At 46.4% G+C, this 26,256-nt stretch overlaps 2 protein-coding genes across 2 annotated transcripts in view; one reads left to right on the top strand and one right to left on the bottom strand.

The window, feature by feature from the left end:
- LOC144691461 (complement C5-like) overlaps window positions 1-11,291 on the top strand; it is an 86,629-nt gene extending 75,338 nt beyond the window's left edge. Inside the window, exon 16 of the mRNA XM_078559564.1 lies at window positions 10,949-11,291. Within this exon, the coding sequence (XP_078415690.1) occupies window positions 10,949-10,998 (50 nt within the window). The 3' untranslated portion in view covers window positions 10,999-11,291. The remainder of the gene's footprint in view (window positions 1-10,948) is intronic.
- Window positions 11,292-19,515: 8,224 nt separating this feature from the next.
- The window catches only part of phldb2b (pleckstrin homology-like domain, family B, member 2b), a 224,653-nt gene continuing 217,912 nt past the window's right edge, over window positions 19,516-26,256 (bottom strand). Inside the window, exons 24-25 of the mRNA XM_078559568.1 lie at window positions 24,360-24,445; window positions 19,516-20,952 (exon numbers count right to left, since the gene is read on the bottom strand). Of these exons, the coding sequence (XP_078415694.1) occupies window positions 20,812-20,952; window positions 24,360-24,445 (227 nt within the window). The 3' untranslated portion in view covers window positions 19,516-20,811. The remainder of the gene's footprint in view (window positions 20,953-24,359; window positions 24,446-26,256) is intronic.

The raw sequence follows: 26,256 nt of genomic DNA, 5'->3' as shown, positions 1-26,256 counted from the left end.
AGGGAATTTTAACAACCCAAATATTAACTGGGATAGTTTCAGTGTGCAAGGTAGGGAGGGAGTAAAATTCTTAAGTTGCATCCAGGAGAACTATTTTAGCCAGTACGTAGAAAGCCCAACAAGGGAGGGGGCAGTTCTGGACTTAATATTCAGAAATGAGCCAGGCAAGTGGAAGGCGTATCAGTAGGGGAACATTTTGGAGATAGTGACCATAATTCAGTTAGATTTAGGATAGCTATGGAAAAGGGTAAAGTTGGGCCGGGAATAAAAGTTCTAAACTGGAGGAAGGCTAATTTTACTAAGATGAGATATGATTTGGCCCGCGTGGACTAGGAGCAGCTACTTGCAGATAAAACTGTGCCAGAGCAGTGGGAGATATTCAAGAAGGAACTAGCAAGAGTACAGGGCAAATATGTTCCTGTAAAGACAAAGGGGAGAACCAAGTCCGGAGAACCCTGGATGTCAAGGGACATAAAGGTTAGGATTAAGAAAGGAAGAGAAGCTTATGGCAGATACTGAGGGCTCAATACAGCAGAGTCCCTAGAAGAGTATAAAAAGTGCAGCGGGGAGCTTAAAAAGGAAATTAGGAAAGCTAAGAGAGTGCATGAGAAAGCATTGGTGGGTAGAATAAAGGAAAACACAAAGGGGTTTTTTAAATATATAAAGAGCAAAAGAATAACTAGGGAAAGAGTAGGGCCAATTAGGCAACATAGAGGTAATCTGTGTGTGGACCCGGAAGATGTGGGTACAGTCCTCAATGAATACTTTTTGAGTTGGTCTTCACAATGGAAAAGGATGACGTAGGTATAAACATCAGGGTGGAGGACTCTGAAACATTACAGGAAATTAACATAGAGAGAGAGGAGGCACTAGCGGATTTAACGGCCTTAAAAGTGGATAAATCTGCAGGCCCGGATGAGATGTGTCCCAGGCTGTTGAGGGAGGCAAGGGAAGAGATGTCAGGGGCCCTGGCAGAAATTTTCAAATTGTCTCTGGCCCACACAGAGGACTGGCGGACTGCTAACGTTGTCCCATTATTAAAAAAGGGAGGAAGGGATAGACCAGGAAATTACAGGCCAGTCAGTCTAACGTCGATGGTAGGGAATTTATTAGAAAGAATTCTGAGGGACAGAATATATCTGTACTTGGAGAGACACGGATTAATCAGGGATAGTCAGCATGGATTTGTTAAGGGAAGGTCGTGTTTGACAAATTTGATCGAATTTTTTGAGCTGGTAACCAAGAGTGTTGATGAGGGTAATGCATTTTATGTGGTTTACATGGACTTTAGCAAGGCTTTTGATAAGGTCCCTCATGGTTGACTGGTCAAGAAAGTTAGAGCCCATGGGATCCAAGGCGAAGTTGCACGTTGGATTCAAAATTGGCTGAGAGGGAGGAAGCAGAGGGTGATGGTAAAGTGATGTTTCTGTGACTGGAAGGAAAGTCTGTTTCCAGTGGGGTTCCACAGGGCTCGGTGCTGGGGCCCTTGCTGTTTGTGGTGTACATAAATGATTTGTACTTAAATGTAGTGGGAATGATCAAGACGTTCGCAGATGACATGAAAATTAGTAGAGTGGTAAATAGTGAGGAAGATAGTTGTAAACTGCAGGATAATATCAATGGACTGGTCATGTGGGCAGAGCAGAGATAAATGGAATTCAACCTGGAAAAATGTGAGGTAAAGCACTTGAGGAGGGCTAACAAGTCAAGGGATTACACTATGAAGGGTAGGACCCTGGAAAGTACTGAAGATCAGAGTGCATATCCACAGATCCCTAAAGGTAGTAGGGCAGGTAGGTAAGATGGTTAAGAAGGCATATGGTATACTTGCTTTTATTAGCTGAGGCATAGAATATAGGAGCAAGGAGGTTATGCTGGAACTGTATGAAACGCTGGTTAGGCCACAGCTGGAGCACTGTGTGCAGTTCTGGTCACCACATTATAGCAAGGATGTGATTGCACTGGAGAGGATGCAGAGGAGATTTACCAGGATGCTGCCTGGGCTGGAGTGTCTGAGCTATGAGGAACGATTGGGTAGGCTGGGGTTGTTTTCCTCGGAGCATCAAAGGCTGAGAAGGGACCTGATAGAGGCGTATAAGATTATGAGGGGCATAGATAAGGTGGATAGGAAGGCACTTTTTCCATTAATGGAGGGGTCAATAACCAGGGGCATAGATTTAAGGTAAGAGGTAGAAGGCTAAGAGGGGAGTTGAGAAATTTTTTCACCCAGAGCGTGGTGGGAGTCTGGAACTCACTGCCTGAAAGGGTGGTTGAGGCAGAAACTCTCAAAACATTTAAGAAGTATTTAGATATTTACTTGCGTTGTCATAGCCTCAGGGCTATGGGCCAAGCGCCGGAAAATGGGGTTAGTGTAGGCAGATCATTGTTGACTGGCATGGACATGATGGAACGAATGGCCTCCTTCTGTGCTGTAAACACCTATGAGTAAACATGCCTGCACTGGAGTGCAGTTTTGGGCTGCAGTTGAGTGCTTCAGTCGGAGTTTGGTGACTGAGTGAGTTTAAGGGTTAAATTAAGGGTTAAATTCTATTACTGATATCAAATCAAATCAAACCTATCAAATCTTTCTTTAATTTAGCAATTTACTAAAAGTAGCTCTTAGGGTTGGAAGAAGGTGAGTTTTAGTCCAGCCTTAAAACAGGGCTCAAACAGGCTATGCTTGCAGCAGCAACTAGTTAATTAGATAACTGGCTTAATCAGGTTTTCAGAGGCTAGGTTCAGAAAGTATAAAAGTAGGCTATCTTATAGTGCTGACTTTGTCTGCACTGAGTGCTGTTTTGGGCTGCAGTGGAGTGCTTCAGTTGGAGTTTGGTGACTGAGGAAGTTTGGGGCAGAGGTGCTCCTTTCCTTTTCTACCTTTCCTCAGAAAGAAGAACGGCGGCTTTGGTAAGTAGGTCCTGGGTGACCACTAGGCAGTCCAAGGCAAGTAGGCAGGTAGTATGTACAGGAGTCCCGTGAGGTCCCGCTCACAAATCGGCTTTCTGCTTTAGAAGCTGGTGAGAACTGGTTCCTCAGGGGAGTGCAGTCAGAGCCAGGTTTTTGGCACCATGAGCAGCTCCGCCATACAGGAGGGAAGGAAGAAGAAAGGAAGAGCAATAGTGATAAAGGATTCGTTGGTTGGGGGAACAGATAGGCGTTTCTGTGGCCGTAGACGTGACTCCAGGATGGTATGTTGCCTCCCTGGTGCCAGGGTCAAAGATGTCACAGAGCAGCTGCAGGACATTCTTCTGAGGAGGATGAATAACCAGAGGTTGTGGTCCACATTGGTACCAATGACTTGGGTAGGAAGGTGGATGTGGTCCTGCAATCAGAATTTAGGAAGCCAGGTAGAAAATTAGCAAGCAGGACTTCAAATGTAATAATATCCGGATTACTCCCAGTGCCACATGCCAGTGAATACAGAAATAGGAGGATAAGGCAGATGAATGCATAGTGGAAAGATGGTGCAGGAGGAAGGGCTTTAGATTCCTGGGACACTGGGACTGGCTCTGGGGGAGACAGCACCTGTAGAAGCCGGACGGGTTGCACATGAACAGAACTGGGACTGAGCTCCTTGTGGGGCGTTTTGCTAGTGCTGATGGGAGGGCTTTAAACTAACTCAGGAGAGGTGTGGGAACCAGGAAAGGATATTAGAGAGGAATACCAGGGTCCACAAAATACTGGGAGAGACAGATAGCACTAGTATAGAGAATAGTAAGTTAACAGGTAAAGTCAGGTTAAGGGAGAAAGTAACAAAATCTAAATCAGGATTACTATCCATAAATGTGAATGCACGGAGTATAGTAAATAAGATTGGGGAGCTACAGGTGCAGATTGCCATGTGGAAATATAATGTTGTGGTGATAAAAGAGACCTGGCTCAGGAAAGAGCAGAACTAGATGTTAAATATTCCTGGATACAAGGTGTTCGGAAAAGATAGGAAAGGAAGAGGGTTGGCGGTATTGGTTAAGGAGAGCATTGCAGTGCTGGAGAAAGAGGATGTCCTGAGGGTTCAAGGACAGAATCAATTTGGCTAGATCTAAGGAACAAAAAGAGTGCAGTTACATTGCTCGGTGTAGTCCATAGACCGCCAGATAGTGAGAAGGATGTAGAAGAACAAATCTTCAGAGAAATGATAGAGAGGTGCATAGAGTAGTTATAACGGGTGACTTTAATTACCTGAATGTAGCCTAGGACTGTTGTAGTGTAAAGGGTGGAAAGGGGCAAAATCCCTAGATTGTGTTCTGGAGAATGTTCTTTTTTTTTATTCATTCACGGGATGGGGGCGTTGCTGGCTAGGCCAGCATTTGTTGCCCATCCCTAATTTCCCTTGGGAACTTCTACAGCAGTATGTGTCCAATCCAACAAGAAAAGACGCACTGTTGGACCTGGCTCTTGGAAATGAGGTGGGCCAAGTAGATTAAGTGTCAGTGGAGGAACATTTAGGAGACAGTGATCATTGTATTATATGTTTTAGGATGATGATAGAAAATGACGATAAGCAATCCAGAGTAAGAATAATTAACTGGACAAGAGCCGACTTCGATGGGGCAAGAATGAATCTGGGCCAGTTAGACTGGAATGAAAAATTGGCAGGAAAAGCTATAGCTGAACAATGGGCTACCTTCAAAAAAGAATTGGTTCGGGCACAGTCAAGGTATATTCCATTGAAAGGGAAAGGTAGGTCAAACAAATCCAGAGCTCCCTGGATGAAAAAGGAGATAGAAATCAAGATAAAGAAGAAAAAGCGTGCTTGTGACAGGTGTCAGGTAGAAAATACAACTGAGAACCAAGAGGTATACAGAAAGTTCAGAGGGGAGGTGAAAAAGCATATTAGAGAAGCAAAGAGGGATTATGAGAAAAAATTGGCAACCAATATAAAGGGGAATCGCAAAGTTTTCTATAGACGTATAAATAGTAAAAGGGTGGTAAAAAGGAGTAGAGCTGATTAGGGACCTCAAAGAGAATTTACACATGGACAAAGGGGCCATGGCTGAGGTATTAAATGAATACTTTGCATCCGTTTTTACCAAGGAAGCAGATGCTACTCAGGCCATGGTGACAGACGAGGAAACTGTAAATTGATGAGGAGGAAGTGTTGAATAGACTGTCGGTGCTTAAAGTTGACAAGGCACTAGGACCTGAAAGATGCATCTAAGGATATTGATTGAAGGAAGTGAGAGTAGAAATTGCAGGGGCATTGGCCATAACCTTTCAGTCTTCCCTAGACTCAGGGGTGGTGCCAGAGGACTGGAGAATTACAAAAATTATGCCCTTGTTCAAAAAGGTTGTAAGGATAAGCCCAGCAATTACAGACCAGTCAGGTTAACTTCAGTGGTGGGCAAGATTCTAGAAACAACTATTCAGGATAGAATTAGTAGTCACATGGAAAAAATGGGTTGATAAGGAAGAGCCAGCACGGATTTCTAAAGGGGAAATCGTGCTTAACTAACTTGCTGGAGTTTTTTGAAGAGGTAACAGAAAAGGTCGATGAAGGTAATGCTGTTGTTGTAGTGTACGTGGACTTTCAAAAGGCATTTGATTTTTTTTTATTCATTCAGGGGTTATTGGCTCTGCTGGCTGGGCCAGCATTTATTGTCCATCCTTAGTTGCCCTTGAGAAGGTGGTGGTGAGTTGCCTTCTTGAACTGTTGCAGTCCATGTGGTATAGGTAAACCCACAGTGCTGTTAGGGAGGGAGTTCCAGGATTTTGACCCAGCGACAGTGAAGGAACAGTGATATATTTCCAAGTCAGGATGGTGAGTGACTTGGAGGGGAACTTCCAGATGGTGGTGTTCCCATTTATCTGCTGCCCTTGTCATTCTAGATGGTAGTGGTTGTGGGTATGGAAGGTGCTGTCTAAGGAACCTTGGTGAATTCCTGCAGTGCATCTTGTAGATGGTACACACTGCTGCCACTATGCGTTGGTTGTGGAGGGAGCGAATGTATGTGGATGTGGTGCCTATCAAGCGTGCTGCTTTGTTCTGGACGGTGTCAAGCTTCTTGAGTGTTTTGGGAGCTGCACACATCCAGGTAAGTGGGGAGTATTCCATCACACTCCTGACTTGTGCCTTGTGGATGGTGGACAGGCTTTGGAGAGTCAGAAGGTGAGCTAGTCATCGCAGGATTCCTAGCTTCTGACCTGCTCTTGTAGCATATGGCTAGTCCAGTTTAGTTTCTGGTCAATTGTAACCCTCCCCTCCGGATGTTGGTAGTGGAGGATTGTGACGGTAATGGTATTGAATGTTAAGGGCTGATGGTTAGATTCTCTCTTTTTGGAGATGGTCATTGCCTGACACTTGTGTGGCACAAATGTTACACAAGTGATGCTGACCATTGTGCAATCATCAGCAAACATCCCCACTTCTGACCTTATGATGGAAGGAAGGTCATTGATGAAGCAGCTGAAAATGGTTGGGCCGAGGACACTACCCTGAGGAACTCCTGCAGTGATGCCCTCGAGCTGAGATGACTGACCTCCAACAACCACAACCATCTTCCTTTGTGCTAGATATGACTCCAACCAGTGGAGAGTTTTCCCCCTGATTCCCATTGACTCCAGTTTTGCTAGGGCTGCCTTGATATCAAGGGCAGTCACTCTCACTTCACCTCAGCAGTTCAGCTCTGTCCATGTTTGAACCAAGGCTGTAATGAGGTCAGGAGCTGAGTGGCCCTGGCGGAACCCAAACTGGGTGTCAGTGAGCAGGTTATTGCTAAGCAAATGCCGCTTGATAGCACTGTTAATGACCCCTTCCATTACTTTACTTTAATCAAGAGTAGACTGATGGGGCGGTAATTGGCTGGGTTGGATTTGTCCTGCTGCTTGTATGCAGGACATACCTGGGCAATTTCCCACATAGCGGGTAGGCACCAGTGTTGTAGCTGTACTGGAACAGCTTGGCTAGGGGCACAGCAAGTTCTGGAGCACAAGTCTTCAGTGCTATTCCCAAAATATTGTCAGGGCCCATAGCCTTTGCAGCATCCAGTGCCTTCAGCCATTTCTTGATATCACGTGGAGTGAATCAAATTGGTTGAAGACTGGCATCTGTAATGCTGGGGACCTCCGGAGGAGGCCGAGATGGCTCATCCACTTGGCACTTCTGGCTGAACATTGTAGCAAATGCTCCAGCTTTATCTTTTGCACTGATGTGAGGATGGGGATATTTGTGGAGCCTCCTCCTCCTCCATTGAGTTGTTTAATTGTCCACCACCATTCATGACTTGATGTGGCAGGACTGCAGAGCTTAGATCTGATCCATTGGTTGTGGAATGAGTTAGCTCTGTCTATCACTTGCTGCTTATGCTGTTTGGCACACAAGAAGTGTTATAGCTTCACCAGGTTGACACCTCATTTTTAGGTATGCCTGTTGCTGCTCCTGGCATGCCCTCCTGCACTCTCAATTGAACCAGGGTTGATCCCCTGGCTTGGTGGTATTGGTAGAGTGGGGGATATGCCGGGCCATTAGGTTACAGATTATGTTCAAGTATGATTCTGCTGCTGCTGATGGCCCACAGAGCCTCATTGATGCACAGTCTTGAGCTGCTAGAGCTGTTTGAAATCTATCCCATTTAGCACGGTGGTAGTGCCACACAACACAGTGGAGGGTATCCTCAATGTGAAGGCGAGACTTTGTATCCACAAGGACTGTGCGGTGGACACTCCTACCGATACTGTCATGGACAGATGCATCTATGGCAGGCAGGTAGGTGACCATGAGGTCAAGTATGTTTCTGTCTCTCATCAGTTCCCTCGCCACCAGCTGCAGACCCAGTCTAGCAGCTATGTCCTTTAGGACTCGGCCAGCTCGCTCAGTAGTGGTGCTACCGAGCCACTCTTGGTGATGGACATTGAAATTCCCCACCCAGAGTGCATTCTGCACCCTTGCCACCCTCAATGCATCCTCCAAGTGGTGTTCAACATGGAGGAGCACTGATTCATCAGCTGAGGGAGGGCAGTACATGGTAATCAGCAGGAGGTTTCCTTGATACAGTGCCACATGACAGGCTTGTGAGAAAAGTTATTGCTCATGGAATGCAAGGGACAGTAGCAATGCAGATACAAAATTGGCTGAAAAATAAGAAGCAGAGAGTAATGGTCAATGGATGTTTTTAGTGGCTGGAGGAAGGTTTGTAGAGCAGTTCCCCAGGAGTTGGTATTGGGACCCTTGCTTTTCCTGATCTATATTAATGATTTAGATCTTGGTGTGCAGGGGACAATTTCAAAGTTTGCAGATGATGCGAAGCTTGGGAGTGTTGTGAATTGTGAGGAGGATGTTGTGGAACTTCAAGAAAACATAGACAAGTTGGTGGAGTGGGCAGATTGGTGGCAGATGAAGTTCAGTGTGGAGAAGTGTGAGGTGATGCATTTTGGTAGGAAGAACATGGACAGACAATATAAAATAAGGGGCAAAATTTTGAAGGGGGTGCTAGAGCAGAAAGACCTGGGTGTATATGTGCATAGATCATTGAAGGTGGCAGGACAGGTGGAGAGACCAGTTAATAAAGCACACAGTATCCTGGGCTTTATGAATAGAGGCATAGAGTACAAGAGCAGGGAGGTTATGCTTAATTTATATAAGACTCTCGTTAAACTTCGGCTGGAGTATTGTGCACAGTTCTGGCACACCAAAGGAAGGATGTGAACACATTGGAGAGAGTGCAGAAGAGGTTTACAAGAATGGTTCCAGGGATGAGAAACTTCAGTTACAAAGATAGATTGCAGAGGTTGGAACTTTTCTCCTTGGAGAGAAGAAGGCTGAAAGGAGATTTGATCAAGATGCTCAAAATCATGAGGGGGCTGGACAGAGTAGATAGGGATAAGCTGTTCGTGCTTGTAAAAGGCTCAAGAATGAGAGGGCATAGATTTAAAGTGATTTGCAAAAGAAGCAAATGTGACGTGAGAAAAAACTTTTTCACACAACGAGTGGGTTCGGGCCTGGAATGCACTGCCTGGAAGTGTTGTGGAGGCAGGTTCAATCGAGGCATTCAAGCGGGCATTAGATGATTATTTGAATAGAAACAATGTGTAGGGGTATGAGGAAAAGGCAAGGCAATGGCACTGTTTCATAATGCTCATTTGGAGAGCCGGTGCAGACACCATTTAACAGCATCCTTTGGTGCTGTTAAAATTCTGTGATTCTGTGAACAACTTATGTTATATAGGACCTTTAATGTGCATCCCAAGGTGCTTTATAGGAGTGTTATAAAATCTGACACTGAGCCACATCAGGATATATTAGAAAAGAAACACAAACAAATAGGAGCAGGAGTAGACCACACGGCCCATCAAGCCTGCTCCGCCATTCAATACGATCATTGCTGATCTTGGGCTTCCAATCCATTTTCCCACCTGTTCCCCATATCCCTTCATTAGGCTGTTGCCCAAAAACTTGGTCAAAGAGGCAGGTTTTAAGGAGTATCTTCAAGGAGGAAAGCGGGATAGTGAGGGGGAGAGGTGTATGGAGGGAATTCTGAGCTTAGTGTCTAAGCAACTGAAGGCATGACCACCAGTGTTGGAATGATTAAAATTGGGGATGCACAAGAGGCCAGAATGAGATGAGCACCAATGTCTTGGAGGATTGTGAGACTGGAGGATGTTTCAGAGATAGGGAAGGGTGAGGCCACAGAGGGATTTGAAAGCAAGAATGATAATTTTAATATCAAGATGTTGTTTGACCGGGAATCGATATAAATCAGAGCACAGATGTGACAGGGAAACAGGTACGAGTTAAGAAATGGTCAGCGGAGCTCTGGATGGCCTCAAGTTTACGGAGGGTAGAATGTGAGTGACCGTCCAGGAGTGCATTGTTAGTCAAATCTAACAAAGGTATGGATGAGAATTTCAGCAGCTGATGAGTTGAGACTGAAGTCAGGCAATGTTATGGAGATGGAAATAGGCAGCCTTAATGTACAAATAAGAGGCTGGATTTAATGGAGGCCACTCAGGCATTTAAATAGACAGCTGTGGGTCTTCCCCGGGATCAAGGGCCCTGGGGGACTTCTGGCCCTTGAGCTATCAGCCAATCAGAGGCTGGAAGCCCAACTGAATGTTAGCGCCACTGGGGAGATGGTGGCTGCTGATGGAACTACACCCACCTGAGGCCGAGTATCGTTGCTAGATCCCGGGCCATAGGTGGGTGATGGCAGGAAAGGGGTCGCAGGGAGGGGGTCATGGGGGAGAAGGTATTGACAGTAAGGACAGGGGTCTGCCTATCAGTCCCCCACCACCTCCCCCCTTGCCGCAATCCCCGCTCCCCATGGCCGGGTCCCTTGATCAGGCACTGAGTGCCTTTGAATGAGGGAATTAACTAGGAGTCCGCAAGCAATCCCGACAGGGTTTACTTGTCATGTTCTTTGCATGGCGAGCCCCTCCCACCCCCCCCCATTGGGTGAATACCAACATCAGCAGGGTGAGGCACTTAAGTGGGCATTAAAGGCCTCAATTGGTAAAGCCATCCATGAGCCTTCCAATCCCGTACTTAATTGGGGTGGAGGCAGAAGGTGGCAGGGTCATCACTGGGGAGGGCATTAACTTCTGTCCATAGGCCGGAAGCTCATCTTGGGGTCAAGAATGATACTTGATGGTTTAGTCTCAGATTGTTGCGTGGGAGAAGGATGGAGTCAGTAGCTGGGGAATGGAGTTGGAGCAGGGATTGAAAATAATGGCTTCAGGCTTCCCAAAATTTAATTGGAGGAATTTTCTGCTCATCCTGTACCGGATGTTGGATAAGCCATCTGATAATTTAGCAACAGTGGAGGAGTCGAGAGGTGGTGGTGAGGTAGAGCTGGGTGTCGTCAGCGTACATGTGAAAACTAACACCGTGTCTTCAGATGGTGTTGCTGAGGGGCATCGTGCAGATGAGAAATAGGAGGGTCTATACAGATCCTCGGGGGATCTAAAGGGCCAGTATGTTTTGATAACTAATTTATATATCCTTTTATATTTCAAGAAATATGTATTGCAAAACCACTGATGATGAAGATTGACGACAGCATTTAGAATTCAACAATATGACCAACTATATGCAGACTGAGAACTCTGATGTTGAATTCCATTGAAGTGGAAAGTTTTACATGCGAATGTTCAGAACTAAAGATGTTGCGATGCAGAACTTCATGATATCATATAACTATCTTCACAATGTAACTGTCTCTCCTATTTCATTGTCCTAATAACAGAAACAGTCCAGATGAGCAGTTGGTGAATGTGGTCTTTGCAATCTCCCATGTGACCTATTCCCTCTGAATGAAGTGACTCGTCGGCAGAGATCAATAAATTTCAGTTAGTCATTAGCTTTTCTCTAAATCAAACAAAGCCATGACATTCTGATAGCATGAAATTAATACATAAACCATTACTCTGTTATACAGTTGATGAAATAGTCCCTCTGTTACTCAAGAGTAGAGCAGGATTTTAATTTGGCTTTTTTAGATCAAGGGGAGCCATCATTAATTGTTAGCAGAATATTGTGTGAAACTTGTTTTTAATTATAATGTACAGAATCTATCCATCTAATTGGGTCAGTCATGATCTCACAATGACAGAACAGGCTGGAGGGGTTGAATGGCCTTCTGCTGTTCTTATGTTTCTGTGTGTCCTCTACAAAGGAAGTAAGTAAGGCTGGAAAAGATGAACATCATCATGTGAAATGCAAGCACGTGAATCCCAAGTGGGTTCCTTATAGAATTAACAATACTGCTAGATGAAGAGTGACACATTGGGCTGGACTTCCCAGCCCCATGGAGGTGGTTTTGGAGGTGTTGGGGGCCAGGAAATTGGGGGGAGGGGTCCCTGATGCATTCCTGCCTTCGGGGGCCTTTAACAGGGACAGACTGGGAACCGGCTTCATGGAGGCAGGCAGCCATAGTCCAATTAAGACCGCATGTAGGGGCCATTTTACACTGGCAGTGGTATTTTAGCAACATTGGCACAGTCCTCACTGTGTGAGGAGGCACCTCCATTACTAGTCCTGTGGAGGGGTTTCCCCACCAATCCCACATCCCGACCAGTTTCAGACTCGAATTGACCACCGCCATGCAGGCAGCTGAGGGAGCCTCCTGAGGCCTCCTCGTATATGCCTACCAGCCTCTGCTGGACCCACCTCTCCTGGCAGGGCTGCCGACCTGACATTGCTGTGAGCTCTGATTGGGTGGGACCCCAAGGCTTCAGACCCACTCTCCTTAATAGGATGGTGAGGGCAGTGGCAGGCAATAAGGAGGTCATCTCCTGGAAGGTTGCACTGGTGAGCGCAATGACATGTGCGGGCACAGAACCCCCATGTCAGCCCGACGTCAGCATCTCAAAGCCCACTGGAAAATCCAGCTCAGTAATTTGGAAAATTGATCTGAGGCAGTGACTGTTTATCAGGACTTAGATTAATTATCTTTCTTAATCATCACTAAAACAAAGATGGAGCAGAATAATTACTGATTTCCATGCTTCAAGCATGATGTGCTATAGATAGATTAAGTAGACTATAGAGTGATTACACACAAAGGCATATCAATCTAAAGAAAAGCCTTCATTAATTCACAGGATTATGAAAGGATAGATGTGGAGGAGTTTCCACGTGTAAAGGAGACTGAAACTAAGGGGCATAAATATAAAATAGTCAGTAATAAATCTAATGGGGAGTTCAGGAGACATCTTTCCCCCCAGAATGGGATTTTCAATGTGGAACTTGCTACCACAAGGAGTTCCATTTGAGGGATAACTCGGTAAGTAGATGGAATTAAAATAGAAATCAGCAATTACCAAGTTTGAGAGGTTAATACCTGCTCCTACGTACACAGATAAAGTTGGGTTGCTTACACAATTATCTGAATGGTCCTCTTTTCCAGGACCATTTAGTGCAGGGATAAGTTGACCATTCAGTGAACGGTCTTGCTTTTCTTCTTTCTATAACAAAATGATAGTTACAGATTATTAAACAGTGCTAGAGTTTAGTGTGATTGACCCTCAGCCTTAATCTGTATTTGCCCCACTTTGTTCTGTGTGGTGTAAATTGACTGGAGTCTCTTGGTCGCTGGCTTGCAAACTCTGTTTCCATGGAGATTAGTCACTTGTAGGCCTGGTCCAGTCTGATCAGCAATAAAAATGATAACAACAGCTTGTCTTTAATATAGGAAAATGTACTAAAGGTGCTTCACAAGAGTGGCTTCAAATAAAATTTGACACTGAGCTACATAAATAATAGGAGCAGGAGTAGGTCATTCAACTAATGCAGCCTGCTCCACCATCCAGTAAGCTCATGGCTGTCCTTTGTCATGAACTCCACTTTCCATCCTATCCCAATATGCCTCAATCCCCTCAGTGCCCAAAAATCTATCGCTCTCAGCCTTGAATATACTCCATGTCAGAGTGTAACGTATCTGAGTTTGATGATAATACAAAGCTAGGTGTGAAAGTAAACTGTGAGGAGGACACAGAGGCTACAAAGCAATAAGGACAGATAAGAAACTGATAGATGGAATATAATGTGAAAAATTTGGGAATATTCAGTTTGATAGAACGACAAGAAAAAGAGAATACTTTTTTGAATGGCGAGAAATCACTAAATGTAAGTGTTAGAGTGATTTGGATGTCCTTGTACACAAATCAGAGAAAGTTAACACGTAGATGCAGCCAACAATTAGGAGAGCAAAAAGTATAGAGTAAGGAAGTCTTGCTGCATTTATACAGGGCTTTGGTAGGACCAGACCTGGAGTTCCATGTACAGTTTTGGTCTCATACCTAAGGATCGATGTATTTACTTTTGAGGTGGTGGTGGTGGTGGAACAAAGGTTCACTAGATAATGGCGGGACAGGCTTGAGGGGCCATATGGCTCTTCCTGTTCCTACTACTTATGTTCTTATGACAGGGAAGGACAGAAGGACAAAGAGTCTTGAAAGAGGCAAAAGGAGAGAGAGTGAGTGTGGGAAAGACAGTGAGAGTGGGAGAGACAGAAAGAGAAAGATAGAAATGAGAGGGTTCCTACAGCTGAATAGCTTGCTGGGTGTCTGCACAGAAATGAGAGCCAAAGCTTGCTCTACAGTCATTGAGACAGTGTGGAGATGGATTTGAACATCGTATCCACTGATTCACAGCTGATGCAAAAATCCTCCTTCCTGGCCATTGGGCCAATGTATTATTGTTTTAAAAAAAAAATGACTGCAGCATTTCTGTCTGGGCTGCAGTCCCCCAAAGCATCCTGCCAGCCTTGTAATGAATCATCGATTCATGTCTAAGAGAACCAGCCAATGTTTCGGGTAAAATTTCCCTCTTTGCTGACTGGCTAATAAAGCATGTGAAATCCTGGGCTTTATAAGTAGAGACATAGAGGCAAAGCTATAAATGGAGACATGGAGTACGAAAGCCAGATAACTATGCTAACCTTTATAACATACTAGTTTGGAATAATGTATCAAATTCTGGACAGCACAATCTTGGCTGAACATGAAGGCTTTGGTGGATGTACAGAGGAGATTTACTAGGTTTAAGGGATGAGGCTATTACCATTTGTCAGGTAGCCTGGAGAAACCAGGCTGGTTCTCCTTAGAGCAGAGAAGGCTAAAGGGAGATTTGATAGAGATATTTAAAATCATGAAAGGTCTAGAGGTAACAAAGGCAGCGATGAGAGTTTCAACAATAGAGGAGCTGAGGCAATGACACTGAGGTTGTGAACAGTCTGGATCAGCCTTAGACTGGGAGAAGGATGGAGTCGGTGGCTACGGAACGGAGTTTGGAGTAGGGACGGAAAACAATGGCTTTACTCTTCCCAATATTGGAGGAAAGTTCTGCTCATCCAGTACTGGATAACGGAGAAGCAGACTGACTATTGACAATGGAGAGGTTAAGGGAGGTGGTGGTGGGGTAGATCTGGCTGTCATCAGTGTACATGTAAAAACTAATGCTATGTTTTCACATGATATCTTACTCCGTGGGACAGCATTTAGATGAGAAATAGGAGGGAGCCAAGGAGAGATCGTTGTGGGGACAATAGGATAACAGTACATGACGGGAAGATGATGCAGGTGACTCTCTCATTACAGTTAGCTAGATAAGAATAGAACCAGGTGAATGCAGTCCCAGCCACCCAGATGGGCAAAGCTGGAGGAGTGAGGGAGGACGATTGTGTGTACAGGCTGTACAGTAGCAGATGGGAGTGAATTATTCCATCTTGGAGGAATTTTTATTCCAGAATTCTATTTTTAGAAAACAATTCAAATTCACTACAGCCCAGTGTGGGATGTAAACTCCAGCTTTTTCGATCAGACTTTAGATTAAAATAGATTCAGAAAATGAATGGGACCTCACACCTTCTGCTGTGTCTGACTATCTCAAGTTTTGTATATTGTTCCTTTCTCTTGTTCTTTCATGTGTCTGAAGACTTTGAAATTAATCAGACATTGGTTAAACATTTCATTCTCTCTGGGCATTTACGGTAAACAGCTTCAATCCTGAGTATTTGCAAGGAACATAATCTAATTCCCACCCTATTCAATCAACCACAACCGCAGCATCTCCATTCAACAATCCTACCTCGTATCTCGACAGAGATAGCCCACAGTCCCACATTGCAGCAATATCTGAACAGGAACAGTTTGATCCAATTCCCAAGATGATTTTTATTGCTTTTCAGGATGAGAAACTAAACTTCCCTGAGGCTTTCCAAGTCCCTATTTGAATCTTTAATATATAAAAAAAGCCACAGCAATGTGAGTTGTTGTTATTTTAAACAGTGAGACTGAAATATTTCAGCTGTTATTCAATCAAGAAGAACTGAGAGAGAAGTCGGGATACAGGTTGAGAGAGACAGAGTGCGGGAAAGGGAGAGAGAGAGAGAGAGTGGGGGAGACGCAGTGATACTGTCAGCTTCTGTATGTCTACAGTACACAGTTGGTAAAACCCCAAGTCTCTTTGTTCCTGCACCCATTTTAACATTGTTCCATTTAGTTTATATTGCTTCTCCTCAGTCTTCCTTCCAAAATGCATCACTTCATGCTTGTCAGCATTTAAGTTAATGTGTCATGTGTGCCCATATCATCAGACTGCCTAAATCCTCCTGCAGTCTGGTGCTATTCTCTTCACTACTTTGAAATTATGTCCTGTGTGCCCAACTCTAGGTCATGAATATATATCAGAAAGAGCAGTGGTCTGAGTACTAACGCTTGGGGGACAACACTGTACATCCCCTCCAGTCTAAAAAACAACCATTCCCAGCTGCTTTCTGCCCCTTAGCTAATGCCTTATCTACTCTGCCACTGTTACATTGTTGTTTCACCGATGTCTAAAAGAAGAATGTGGGTTCTTAGTTGAAGATAATATTCACTAAAGCTGTGAGGCACATTCTGACCTCGATCACTGCTGCTTACAGACTGCCTACAAGTCCTAGGACTTATGCATCACATCCTATCAAAGTATTTAATGATTGACAACAGTTTAAGATACGGCCTCTTAAAGGTGCATGTCATCATATTACAACATCCCCCTTTTATTTCTAACTAAAAGTTCACCCTTAAAGAATCAAACTATTTACATGAAAACAAAAGAAAATAACATTGTGTCTGAATGTACTTTAACACAGAGCAATGAATTAACAGGTCTCTGAAACATATCAGCTGTTTATTTATCCTTCCAGTTTAATTATGGTAATCTTTGCTAGAGGCTGCTATACGTTTTCAGAATGCTGGTGAGGGGGTGCTTTGCTTGTGTTGTGTCTTAGAACGTGTTTGCAATTCAGTGTTTCTGGTTGTGGATTGTTCTGATTTGGCATCTGTTTCATCGCACTGTCATGCCATTTGGTGTTTGTACTTTACACAATCTTGGTTCTGGGCACATGCTGATGATTTCCGCTGGATTCCAGGTGCCATCAGATGGGTGTTGTACTCAAACTTTCTGTACGATGTTCAGGTTGGGTACTTCATTACCTGCATGCTGGTCATGGACATCTTGCATCTTCCCCTGTTTCTTGAGCAATGCCTCAATACTCCCAGGGGTATGTGATGAGCGATAACCGGGGAGGTTTGTCCACACTTGTCTGCCAAATAATAATTCCACAAGGTGAGGGAACGGTCACAGTGAGTGGTGTCACACTAATGTGTAGATCATGTTTTGTTTGGTGGGACTTCATGATTTGGGAGTTTACAGCTCAAACCATATGTTCTGCCATCCCATTGGATCTGGGGTAATGCGGTGATGAAGTAGTATGGTTGACACCCCACTTCTCACACATTGCCTTAAAGGATTGTCCAGTGTATTGGGGTCCGTTGTCGGAAACAACCTTGTGTGGTGCCCCAAATAGACAGAAATTTGAACTTATTGTGTCTGCAAATGGTTGCACTTAATACATTGTGTATTTGATAGATAATGGAAAATTTGGAAAAGTAATCGGGTTACAATCAAGGAATCATCTCCAATGATACTGAAGAGGTCAATTGCAAGTCTGGTCCATGGATATGTGTGTACCTTGGGGAAATCAGTAGTTCTTTCTGTTTTCTAGGTTTGACATGCTTCGCATTCCCTCACAGCCTTCTTGGTGTCTTGGTGGATTCCTAGCCAATCATCCTTCTGGCCAATCCTCTGATTCAATCAATTCCCATGTGCACCTGGTGCAACTGCTGGAGGGTATCAGGTCACATGGACACTGGGATGGCGACTTGCTTTCGCTTAAAGGTGACTCCATGAGATATTCCAAGTTCATCTCCATAGGGCCAAAATGATCTTACAGCCTCCAAATGTCCTGGAAGGACTCTGGTCATTTGCCTGTCACCATCTTCCATTGTTGCTGCAGTACAGGATCTGGACGTTTCCTGCTGCAGGGCTTGGCACTTTGACTTTATGCATTTTGGCCAGTCTATGTGCAGAATGTCTTCTATTTCAATGACCACGAGATCTACTTGCAGATCTAGGGAGATGTCTACAGTTTTTGATGGGTTAGGCGGAGGTTTAGAGTGTCACATGTGATCAGGGAGTTACTTGGCTTGTAGCGTATGTCACAATCGTAACCCAAAATCTTATTGTGAGAGTGGAGCCACCGGATCGATTGCAGGCTGCCTCTGCAGCCTACTTTATGGAATGATGAATATTCCCAAAGGATTATACGAGAATTTAGAATTCAAGGAGAAACTGGAAGAGCTTGCAGAAGAACTGTATAAAGCAGCAAATGACAGCAAAACCCCTTGACAGGTATAAGAGGGCAAGTGGAACACAACCAGTCACTCTGCTAAGAAAGCAACAGTTTCAGATTTCCAGACTCTCTCTACAAAGCTACTCTCTGAACTATGAAATAATAAATATTACTGATATGAAGACAGATGAAAAAATATAACTAGGAATGAGCACAAAGCCATAACTATAATAAATGTGTACACCTCACCATATACGGAGAGCATGAATTTCCTCGGGGCTTCTCCTGCTGAGAACTGGAACTTCAGCAGAAGTTCAACTTTTAGGTCATGTGCAAAATTGGAATTTCTGTCCAACCTCTGTTGAAGTTACAGTAACCAATTGAGAGAAAGACCAAGCAAATTCACCCCACAGTGTTTATAAAATGCCCCACATATATATATATATATATATATATATATAGTGTACTTTCCTATATAGTGTATACTTTATGGAAACTTGGTTTAAAATGACATAAGGAATTGTTGGGAGATAGAGAGAAACTATTTCCTCTGGTTGAGGGTGGAGGGAGTCCAGGACAAGCGGGCACAATAAAATAAGAGCTGGATTGTTGAGGGGAAAGCACTTCTTCGATGGGTAATGGGAATCTGACACTCTCCCCTAAAAAAGGTCTAAATGTCGGGGGAGTCAATTGAAAATTCTAAGTCTGAGACTGATTGGTGAGGTAAGAGTATCTAGGGCGATGGCACAAAGGTGGAGTAAATGGAGTTAAGATACAGAGCAATTATCTAATTGAATGGTGTAACTGGTTCAAGGGGCTGATTGGCCTACATTGTAAGTTGTGACCAACTCAGGCCTAGTCTGGTGCAGCAATGTACTGGTTATGCAAAGAACTTCACTCGATTTAGATACTTGGATTTAACAGCACTGGGTTCAATGTCCACCCTCTCCACCAACTGACCACGGCTGCAGTATGTGCAGAATGCACTCAGGAAGCCCAGTATGGTTACTTGAACAGCACCTCTCTCCCTATGACCCCCAACACCGGCAAGGTTAAAGGTAGCAGGTGTGTGGGAACACCATTAACTTCAAGTTCCCCTTCCAAGTGACACCCTTTCCTCAGTTGGACATATATCACCGTTCCTTCATTGCCTCAGTAAAAATCCTGGAACTCCCTCCCTAACAGCACTGAGGGTGTACCTACACCACAGACCGCAGCGATTTTAAGAGAAAACAGCTCACCACCACATTCTCAAAGAAACTAGGAATGGGAACTGAAATGACAGACTTTGCCAGTGAAGCCCACATTCTGAGAATGAAAATTAAACAAACCAGTAAACTAAGACTTAAAGCAACATGTTTTACAACACACTTCGATCTTTAGCTAAATAAAATGATAAATGCAATAGAGAAAGAGATAGTCATTTTTTATTCAAACTTAGAGGTTCCTTGCAAGATGAAATCTTATATCAAATACATTTTAAATAGGAAAATAATCCAAACTGTGTAACATATAAAATTCCTTAGATATTTGTAATCCTTAGATATACTTTTAAAATAATACTGAATAAATATTGAACATAGATGCATGTACACGGGGCAGCTGATAAACTGACTAACCCAACACCAGAAGCCGCAGTAAGCTGATTATGATATAATGGGGTTTGTTGTTTAGCTTAATAATAAAATCTCAGTGACACACTTGGCGTTCTCGTCACAAAACTTTGGCCATTTTAGAAGAATTGACTGAGACGACGAAAAGTGAGATTCCACACCGTCAGGCTCGCCAGCTTGATTGCTTTCCGCCCATTGTAACCTATTTAAATATCCTGAATTTACCAAGCATCAGAGATCTCTGCTGCCTAGTTGACCTCTTGCTCAGTGCTTGAAGCAGCCACTTCCACTGAAACACTTGCCTTATTTGGGGGAATTAATCTCAATGTATTAGCACCAATTTTCTGAGAACACAGAGACCATGAGAAACGTCAGCACCTGCCAGAGGGTCCCACATCAGCGCTGACAGAGATTTTATAAGATTATTTCCATCATCTGTCCATTTATCCTGAACAGTAAAAAGACCATCGTGAAAACTGGCTGATTACTTTGAAACATAATAGTTATTTGGGGAAACAAAGTGTGTGCTTACTGAGTGGGCAAAAACCCAACATCACACAATCCAGCGCTGACAGAGATCCTCAATAGTTTTAGGCACTGCCATTTCTCCCATGGGCCTCTGTAACTTTGGCAGGAACCCTGTTTACCCAGGGGGCCTGGTGTCCAATCGGGGACCCCAGAGGAAATCCGCGTCACAAAAGCAGATTATTAATTGAAATATATGTGAGATCTTATTATATATAATGTAGACCAGCTAACCATTTAATACTGTATCAAAAATAGACAAGGATGCCCTTTTAATTCTGTCAGTTCACTTTGAAGTATACTTTCTATCTTTAATGCCCCAGTGAAGGCCCCTCACATCTGGGCATTCATTCTAGGTGACATGCTCACACCAGAGCAACGATAGGCAGAAACTTGCTCCAATTGTCTAAAATAATTTGCTACTTTAATAATTAAAACTGTATGATTGTCACAACCTTCAAGATAACATAGATAAAGCCATGACAGTGGTTTGTAGAGTCTCATTTCATACACACATATATATAAAACTTCGCATGCACAATGAGGTTACAATGATATGAAGTCACTTAAACCATGAACTGAGTATAACCTTCAGCTCCTGTAACAATGACATCCATCCAGATTCTCATGGTCTCAGCTGATGGTGCAACCATGTAGAAGATTCGGTCCCGTGTCTTTACACTGAAGGTGAGTAATGGGTTGGGACTCTGAAAAAAACACAGCACAAATCTCAAAGCACGATGATAACAGGACTATCATCCTGCACTGTTTCTACATTACACAGATCTATATTGAGCTAAAACCCCAAAGGAATTTCGTTCTCCTCTTCCTCGACATGGCAGCCTGTTACTTTGACCTTCATCCTGCAATTCAACACATTCTTAAACCCTGCAGCTAACTGACCCTGCTCTTGCTATTATCTGGCTGTTTTGTTTTCTGACAGTGACTTAAATTAAGAACTTTCAACCAATGTTACTAAAGAGCTGCTGGCTTAAAGTGTGGGAGCTTATACTCCAACCAGATAGACAAGAACCGGGGAACAGGGAAAGGACTGTGACCCACGCTCCCGGAGAGACAGGAACTGGGGGGACAGGGAAAGGACTGTGACCCGCACTCCCGGATAGACAGGAACTGGGGAACAGGGAAAGGACTGTGACCCCCACTCCCGGATAGACAGGAACTGGGGGAACAGGGAAAGGACTGTGACCCCCACTCCCAGATAGACAGGAACTGGGGGAACAGGGAAAGGACTGTGACCCCCACTCCCGGATAGACAGGAACTGGGGGAACAGGGAAAGGACTGTGACCCCCCACTCCCGGATAGACAGGGACTGGGGAAACAGGGAAAGGACTATGACCCCCACTCCCGGATAGACAGGAACTGGGGAAACAGGGAAAGGACTGTGACCCCCACTCTCGGATAGACTGGAACTGGGAGAACAGGGAAAGGACTATGACCCGCACATCCGGATAGACAGGAACTGGGGGGACAGGGAAAGGACTGTGACCCGCACTCCCGGATAGACAGGAACTGGGGGAACAGGGAATGGACTGTGACCCCCACTCCCGGATAGACAGGAACTGGGGGAACAGGGAAAGGACTGTGACCCCCAATCCCGGATAGACAGGAACTCAGAGAACAGGGAAAGGACTGTGACCCCCACTCCCGGATAGACAGGAACTGGGGCAACGGGGAAAGGACTGTGACCCGCACTCCCGGATAGACAGGGACTGGGGGAACAGGGAAAGGACTGTGACCCCCACTCCCGGATAGACAGGAACTGGGGGAACAGGGAAAGGACTGTGACCTGCACTCCCGGATAGACAGGAACTGGGAGAACAGGGAAAGGACTGTGACCCCCACTCCCGGATAGACAGGAACTGGGGTACAGGGAAAGGACTGTGACCCCCACTCCCGGATAGACAGGAACTGGGGGTACAGGGAAAGGACTGTGACCCCCAATCCTGGAGAGACAGGAACTGGGAGAACAGGGAAAGGACTGTGACCCCCACTCCCGGATAGACAGGAACTGGGAGAACAGGGAAAGGACTATGACCCGCACATCCGGATAGACAGGAACTGGGGGGACAGGGAAAGGACTGTGACCCGCACTCCCGGATAGACAGGAACTGGGGGAACAGGGAATGGACTGTGACCCCCACTCCCGGATAGACAGGAACTGGGGGAACAGGGAAAGGACTGTGACCCCCACTCCCGGATAGACAGGAACTGGGAGAACAGGGAAAGGACTGTGACCCCCACTCCCGGATAGACAGGAACTGGGGAACAGGGAAAGGACTGTGACCCACACTCCCGGATAGACAGGAACTCAGAGAACAGGGAAAGGACTGTGACCCGCACTCCCGGAGAGACAGGAACTGGGGAAACAGGGAAAGGACTGTGACCCCCACTCCCGGATAGACAAGAACTCAGAGAACGGGGAAAGGACTGTGACCCCCACTCCCGGATAGACAGGAACTGGGAGAACAGGGAAAGGACTATGACCCGCACATCCGGATAGACAGGAACTAGGGGGACAGGGAAAGGACTGTGACCCGCACTCCCGGAGAGACAGGAACTGGGGAAACAGGGAAAGGACTGTGACCCCCACTCCCGGATAGACAAGAACTCAGAGAACAGGGAAAGGACTGTGACCCACACTCCCGGATAGACAGGAACTCAGAGAACAGGGAAAGGACTGTGACCCGCACTCCCGGATAGACAGGAACTGGGGGAACAGGGAATGGACTGTGACCCCCACTCCCGGATAGACAGGAACTGGGGGAACAGGGAAAGGACTGTGACCCCCAATCCCGGATAGACAAGAACTCAGAGAACGGGGAAAGGACTGTGACCCCCACTCCCGGATAGACAGGACCTGGGGATCAGGGAAAGGACTGTGACCCACACTCCCGGATAGACAGGAACTGGGGAACAGGGAAAGGACTGTGACCCACACTCCCGGATAGACAGGAACTCAGAGAACAGGGAAAGGACTGTGACCCGCACTCCCGGAGAGACAGGAACTGGGGAAACAGGGAAAGGACTGTGACCCCCACTCCCGGATAGACAAGAACTCAGAGAACGGGGAAAGGACTGTGACCCCCACTCCCGGATAGACAGGAACTGGGGAACAGGGAACAGACTGTTACCCACATCCTGCTCCGCAGTCAGTCACTCCCATGTTTCATCCTGACTGAATATCATGAGAAGGGCTCAAAGAGAAAGCCGCTCACTTTGAGTCCAAAAAGACATCAGATTAACTCCTTGTTCTCCCCGAGAAAACTAGACTGGCCCTCGGGGAGGTTACTGCGTGTCTGTTTTCGCCCCATTTTGTGAAAAGCACCTCGCACACAAAGCTGATAAATCCATTCACCGGTGTGTCTAGTGAACAGACAGCTGCTGTCACTCAGTGACCAAGGAAGTAAAGAAGCCACAACAATCAAATAACACTTGTACACGCTGCTCTTCCTCTTCCCATTTTCACAATAAACGCACTGAGTGTAACATTTAGACATGAATCTGAACTTCGTAATCACATGCACAATGCCCATGTCTATTACAGTCCCCACCCTTCTTAGCAGACACATTGGTTTGATTTGCCTGTTATACTCGATGGCTGGTATAACAGTGGCAGCCTGATGGTAGGACTCTACCAGATCACAGCAATGTTCCTTCAGTGGAGCAGCCAACATGGCCAGCTCTTTCCAGCTCCACTCTGACCTGTTGTTTTATTGACACTGTAGTCAGTGCTCGGTGCAAACTGTAACTCCCTCCCATCTAGAAGATGTTAAAAAACCTTAAAGACACAGAAGAGAACTGAACATGACCCAAGTGTTATTTAATTATGTTTACAAATCAAGGTGTGAACGAGTGAGTACACAGAGCCACTTCAACTGATATAAACAGACAACTTAAGGTGCACCTCTGCCATGGAGATTAATGAACACTACTTTTCGCCAAGATAAGTGACAATCTACTTAAACATGGGATTTGTAAATTGTGGGGACTGTGTTGGTTTTATTTTGGTTAGTCACATCTGACTTTCTAACTGGCCATAGATGGTTAATGTACAGGGTGGCATTGTGTTAAAACGCAGAAAGGGCCCAATACCTTGTGCGCACTCTTCAAGTGGTCATAATAAACTTCCTCGATAGCCTGAAAATATATCACCCCTTTCAATTTGGTTTCATGTTTATCTGCGGAAAAAGAAAGATGAGAATCGATCAACGCTGACAATTCTTGGAGGGAAAGACTTTGGGTATTAATCCAGAGAGGGCACAAGGTGGTGAAACAACCCAAGTCACTACACCCCCACCCACTACACCCCCACCCCCACCCACTACACTCCCACCCCCAGTCACTACACCCCCACCCTTTACCCCCAGTCACTACACCCCCACCCCCAGTCACTACACCCCCACCCACTACGCCCCCACCCCCAGTCACTACACCCCACCCCTTAGCCCCAGTCACTACACCCCCACCCCTTACCCCCAGTCACTACACCCCCACCCCTTACCCCAGTCACTACACCCCACCCCTTACCCCCAGTCACTACACGCCCACCCCTTACCCCCAGTCACTACACCCCCACCCACCCTCACCCCCAGTCACTACACCCCCGCCCACTACACCCCTCACCCCCAGTCACTACACCCCCACCCCCTGTCACTACACCCCCACCCCTTACCCCCAGTCACTACAACCCCACCCCTTACCCCTAGTCACTACACACCCACCCCCAGTCACTACACCCCCACACCTCGCCCCCAGTCACTACACACTCACCCCACAACCCCAGTCAGTCACCCCTCACCCCCAGTCACTACACCCTCAAACCCACCCCCAGTCACTACACCCTCACCACCAGTCACTACACACCCCCATCCCCACCACCAGTCACTACAACCCCACCCCTTACCCCCAGTCACTACACACCCACCCCCAGTCACTACACCCCCACACCTCGCCCCCCAGTCACTACACACTCACCCCACAACCCCAGTCACGTCACCCCTCACCCCCAGTCACTACACCCTCAAACCCACCCCCAGTCACTACACCCTCACCACCAGTCACTACACCCCCACCCCCACCACCAGTCACTACAACCCCCACCCCCACCCCAGTCACTACAACCCCCACCCCCACCCCCAGTCACTACAACCCCCACCCCACCCCCAGTCACTACAACCCCCACCCCCAGTCACTACAACCCCACCACCAGTCACTACAACCCCCACCCCCACCACCAGTCACTACAACCCCACCCCCACCCCCAGTCACTACACCCTCACCACCAGTCACTACACCCCCACCCCCCCACCACCAGTCACTACAACCCCACCCCCACCCCCAGTCACTACAACCCCCACCCCCACCCCCAGTCACTACAACCCCCCACCCCCACCCCCAGTCACTACAACCCCCACCCCCAGTCACTACAACCCCCCACCCCCAGTCACTACAACCCCCACCACCAGTCACTACAACCCCCACCCTCAGTCACTACAACCCCCACTCCCAGTCTAACACCCCCACCCCCACCACCAGTCACTACAACCCCCACCCCCAGTCACTGCACCCCCAACCCCCAGGACCAGTCACTGCAACCCCCACCCCCACCCCCAGTCTCTTCACCCCCACCACCACCTCCAGTCACTACAACCCCCACCCCCACCCCCAGTCTCTTCACCCCCACCACTACCTCCAGTCACTACAACCCCCACCCCCAGTCACTACACTCCCACCCCCACCCCCTACACCCCCACCCCCAGTCACTACAACCCCTACCCCCAGTTACTACACCCCCACCCCCAGGCACCACAACCCCACCCCCAGTCACTACACCCCCACCCCCAGGCACCACAACCCCACCCCCAGTCACTACACCCCCACCCCCGCCCCCAGGCATCACACCCCCACACCCAGGCACCACACCCCCACCCCCACCCCCAGGCACCACACCCCCACACCCAGGTACCACACCCCCACCCCCCAGTCACTA

Source organism: Cetorhinus maximus, chromosome 16 (assembly GCF_964194155.1).
Source record: "Cetorhinus maximus chromosome 16, sCetMax3.hap1.1, whole genome shotgun sequence".
NCBI classification, from domain to species: Eukaryota; Metazoa; Chordata; class Chondrichthyes; order Lamniformes; family Cetorhinidae; genus Cetorhinus; species Cetorhinus maximus.
Note: the sequence above shows the minus strand (reverse complement) of the source record. Positions and strands in the feature narration are given on the sequence as shown.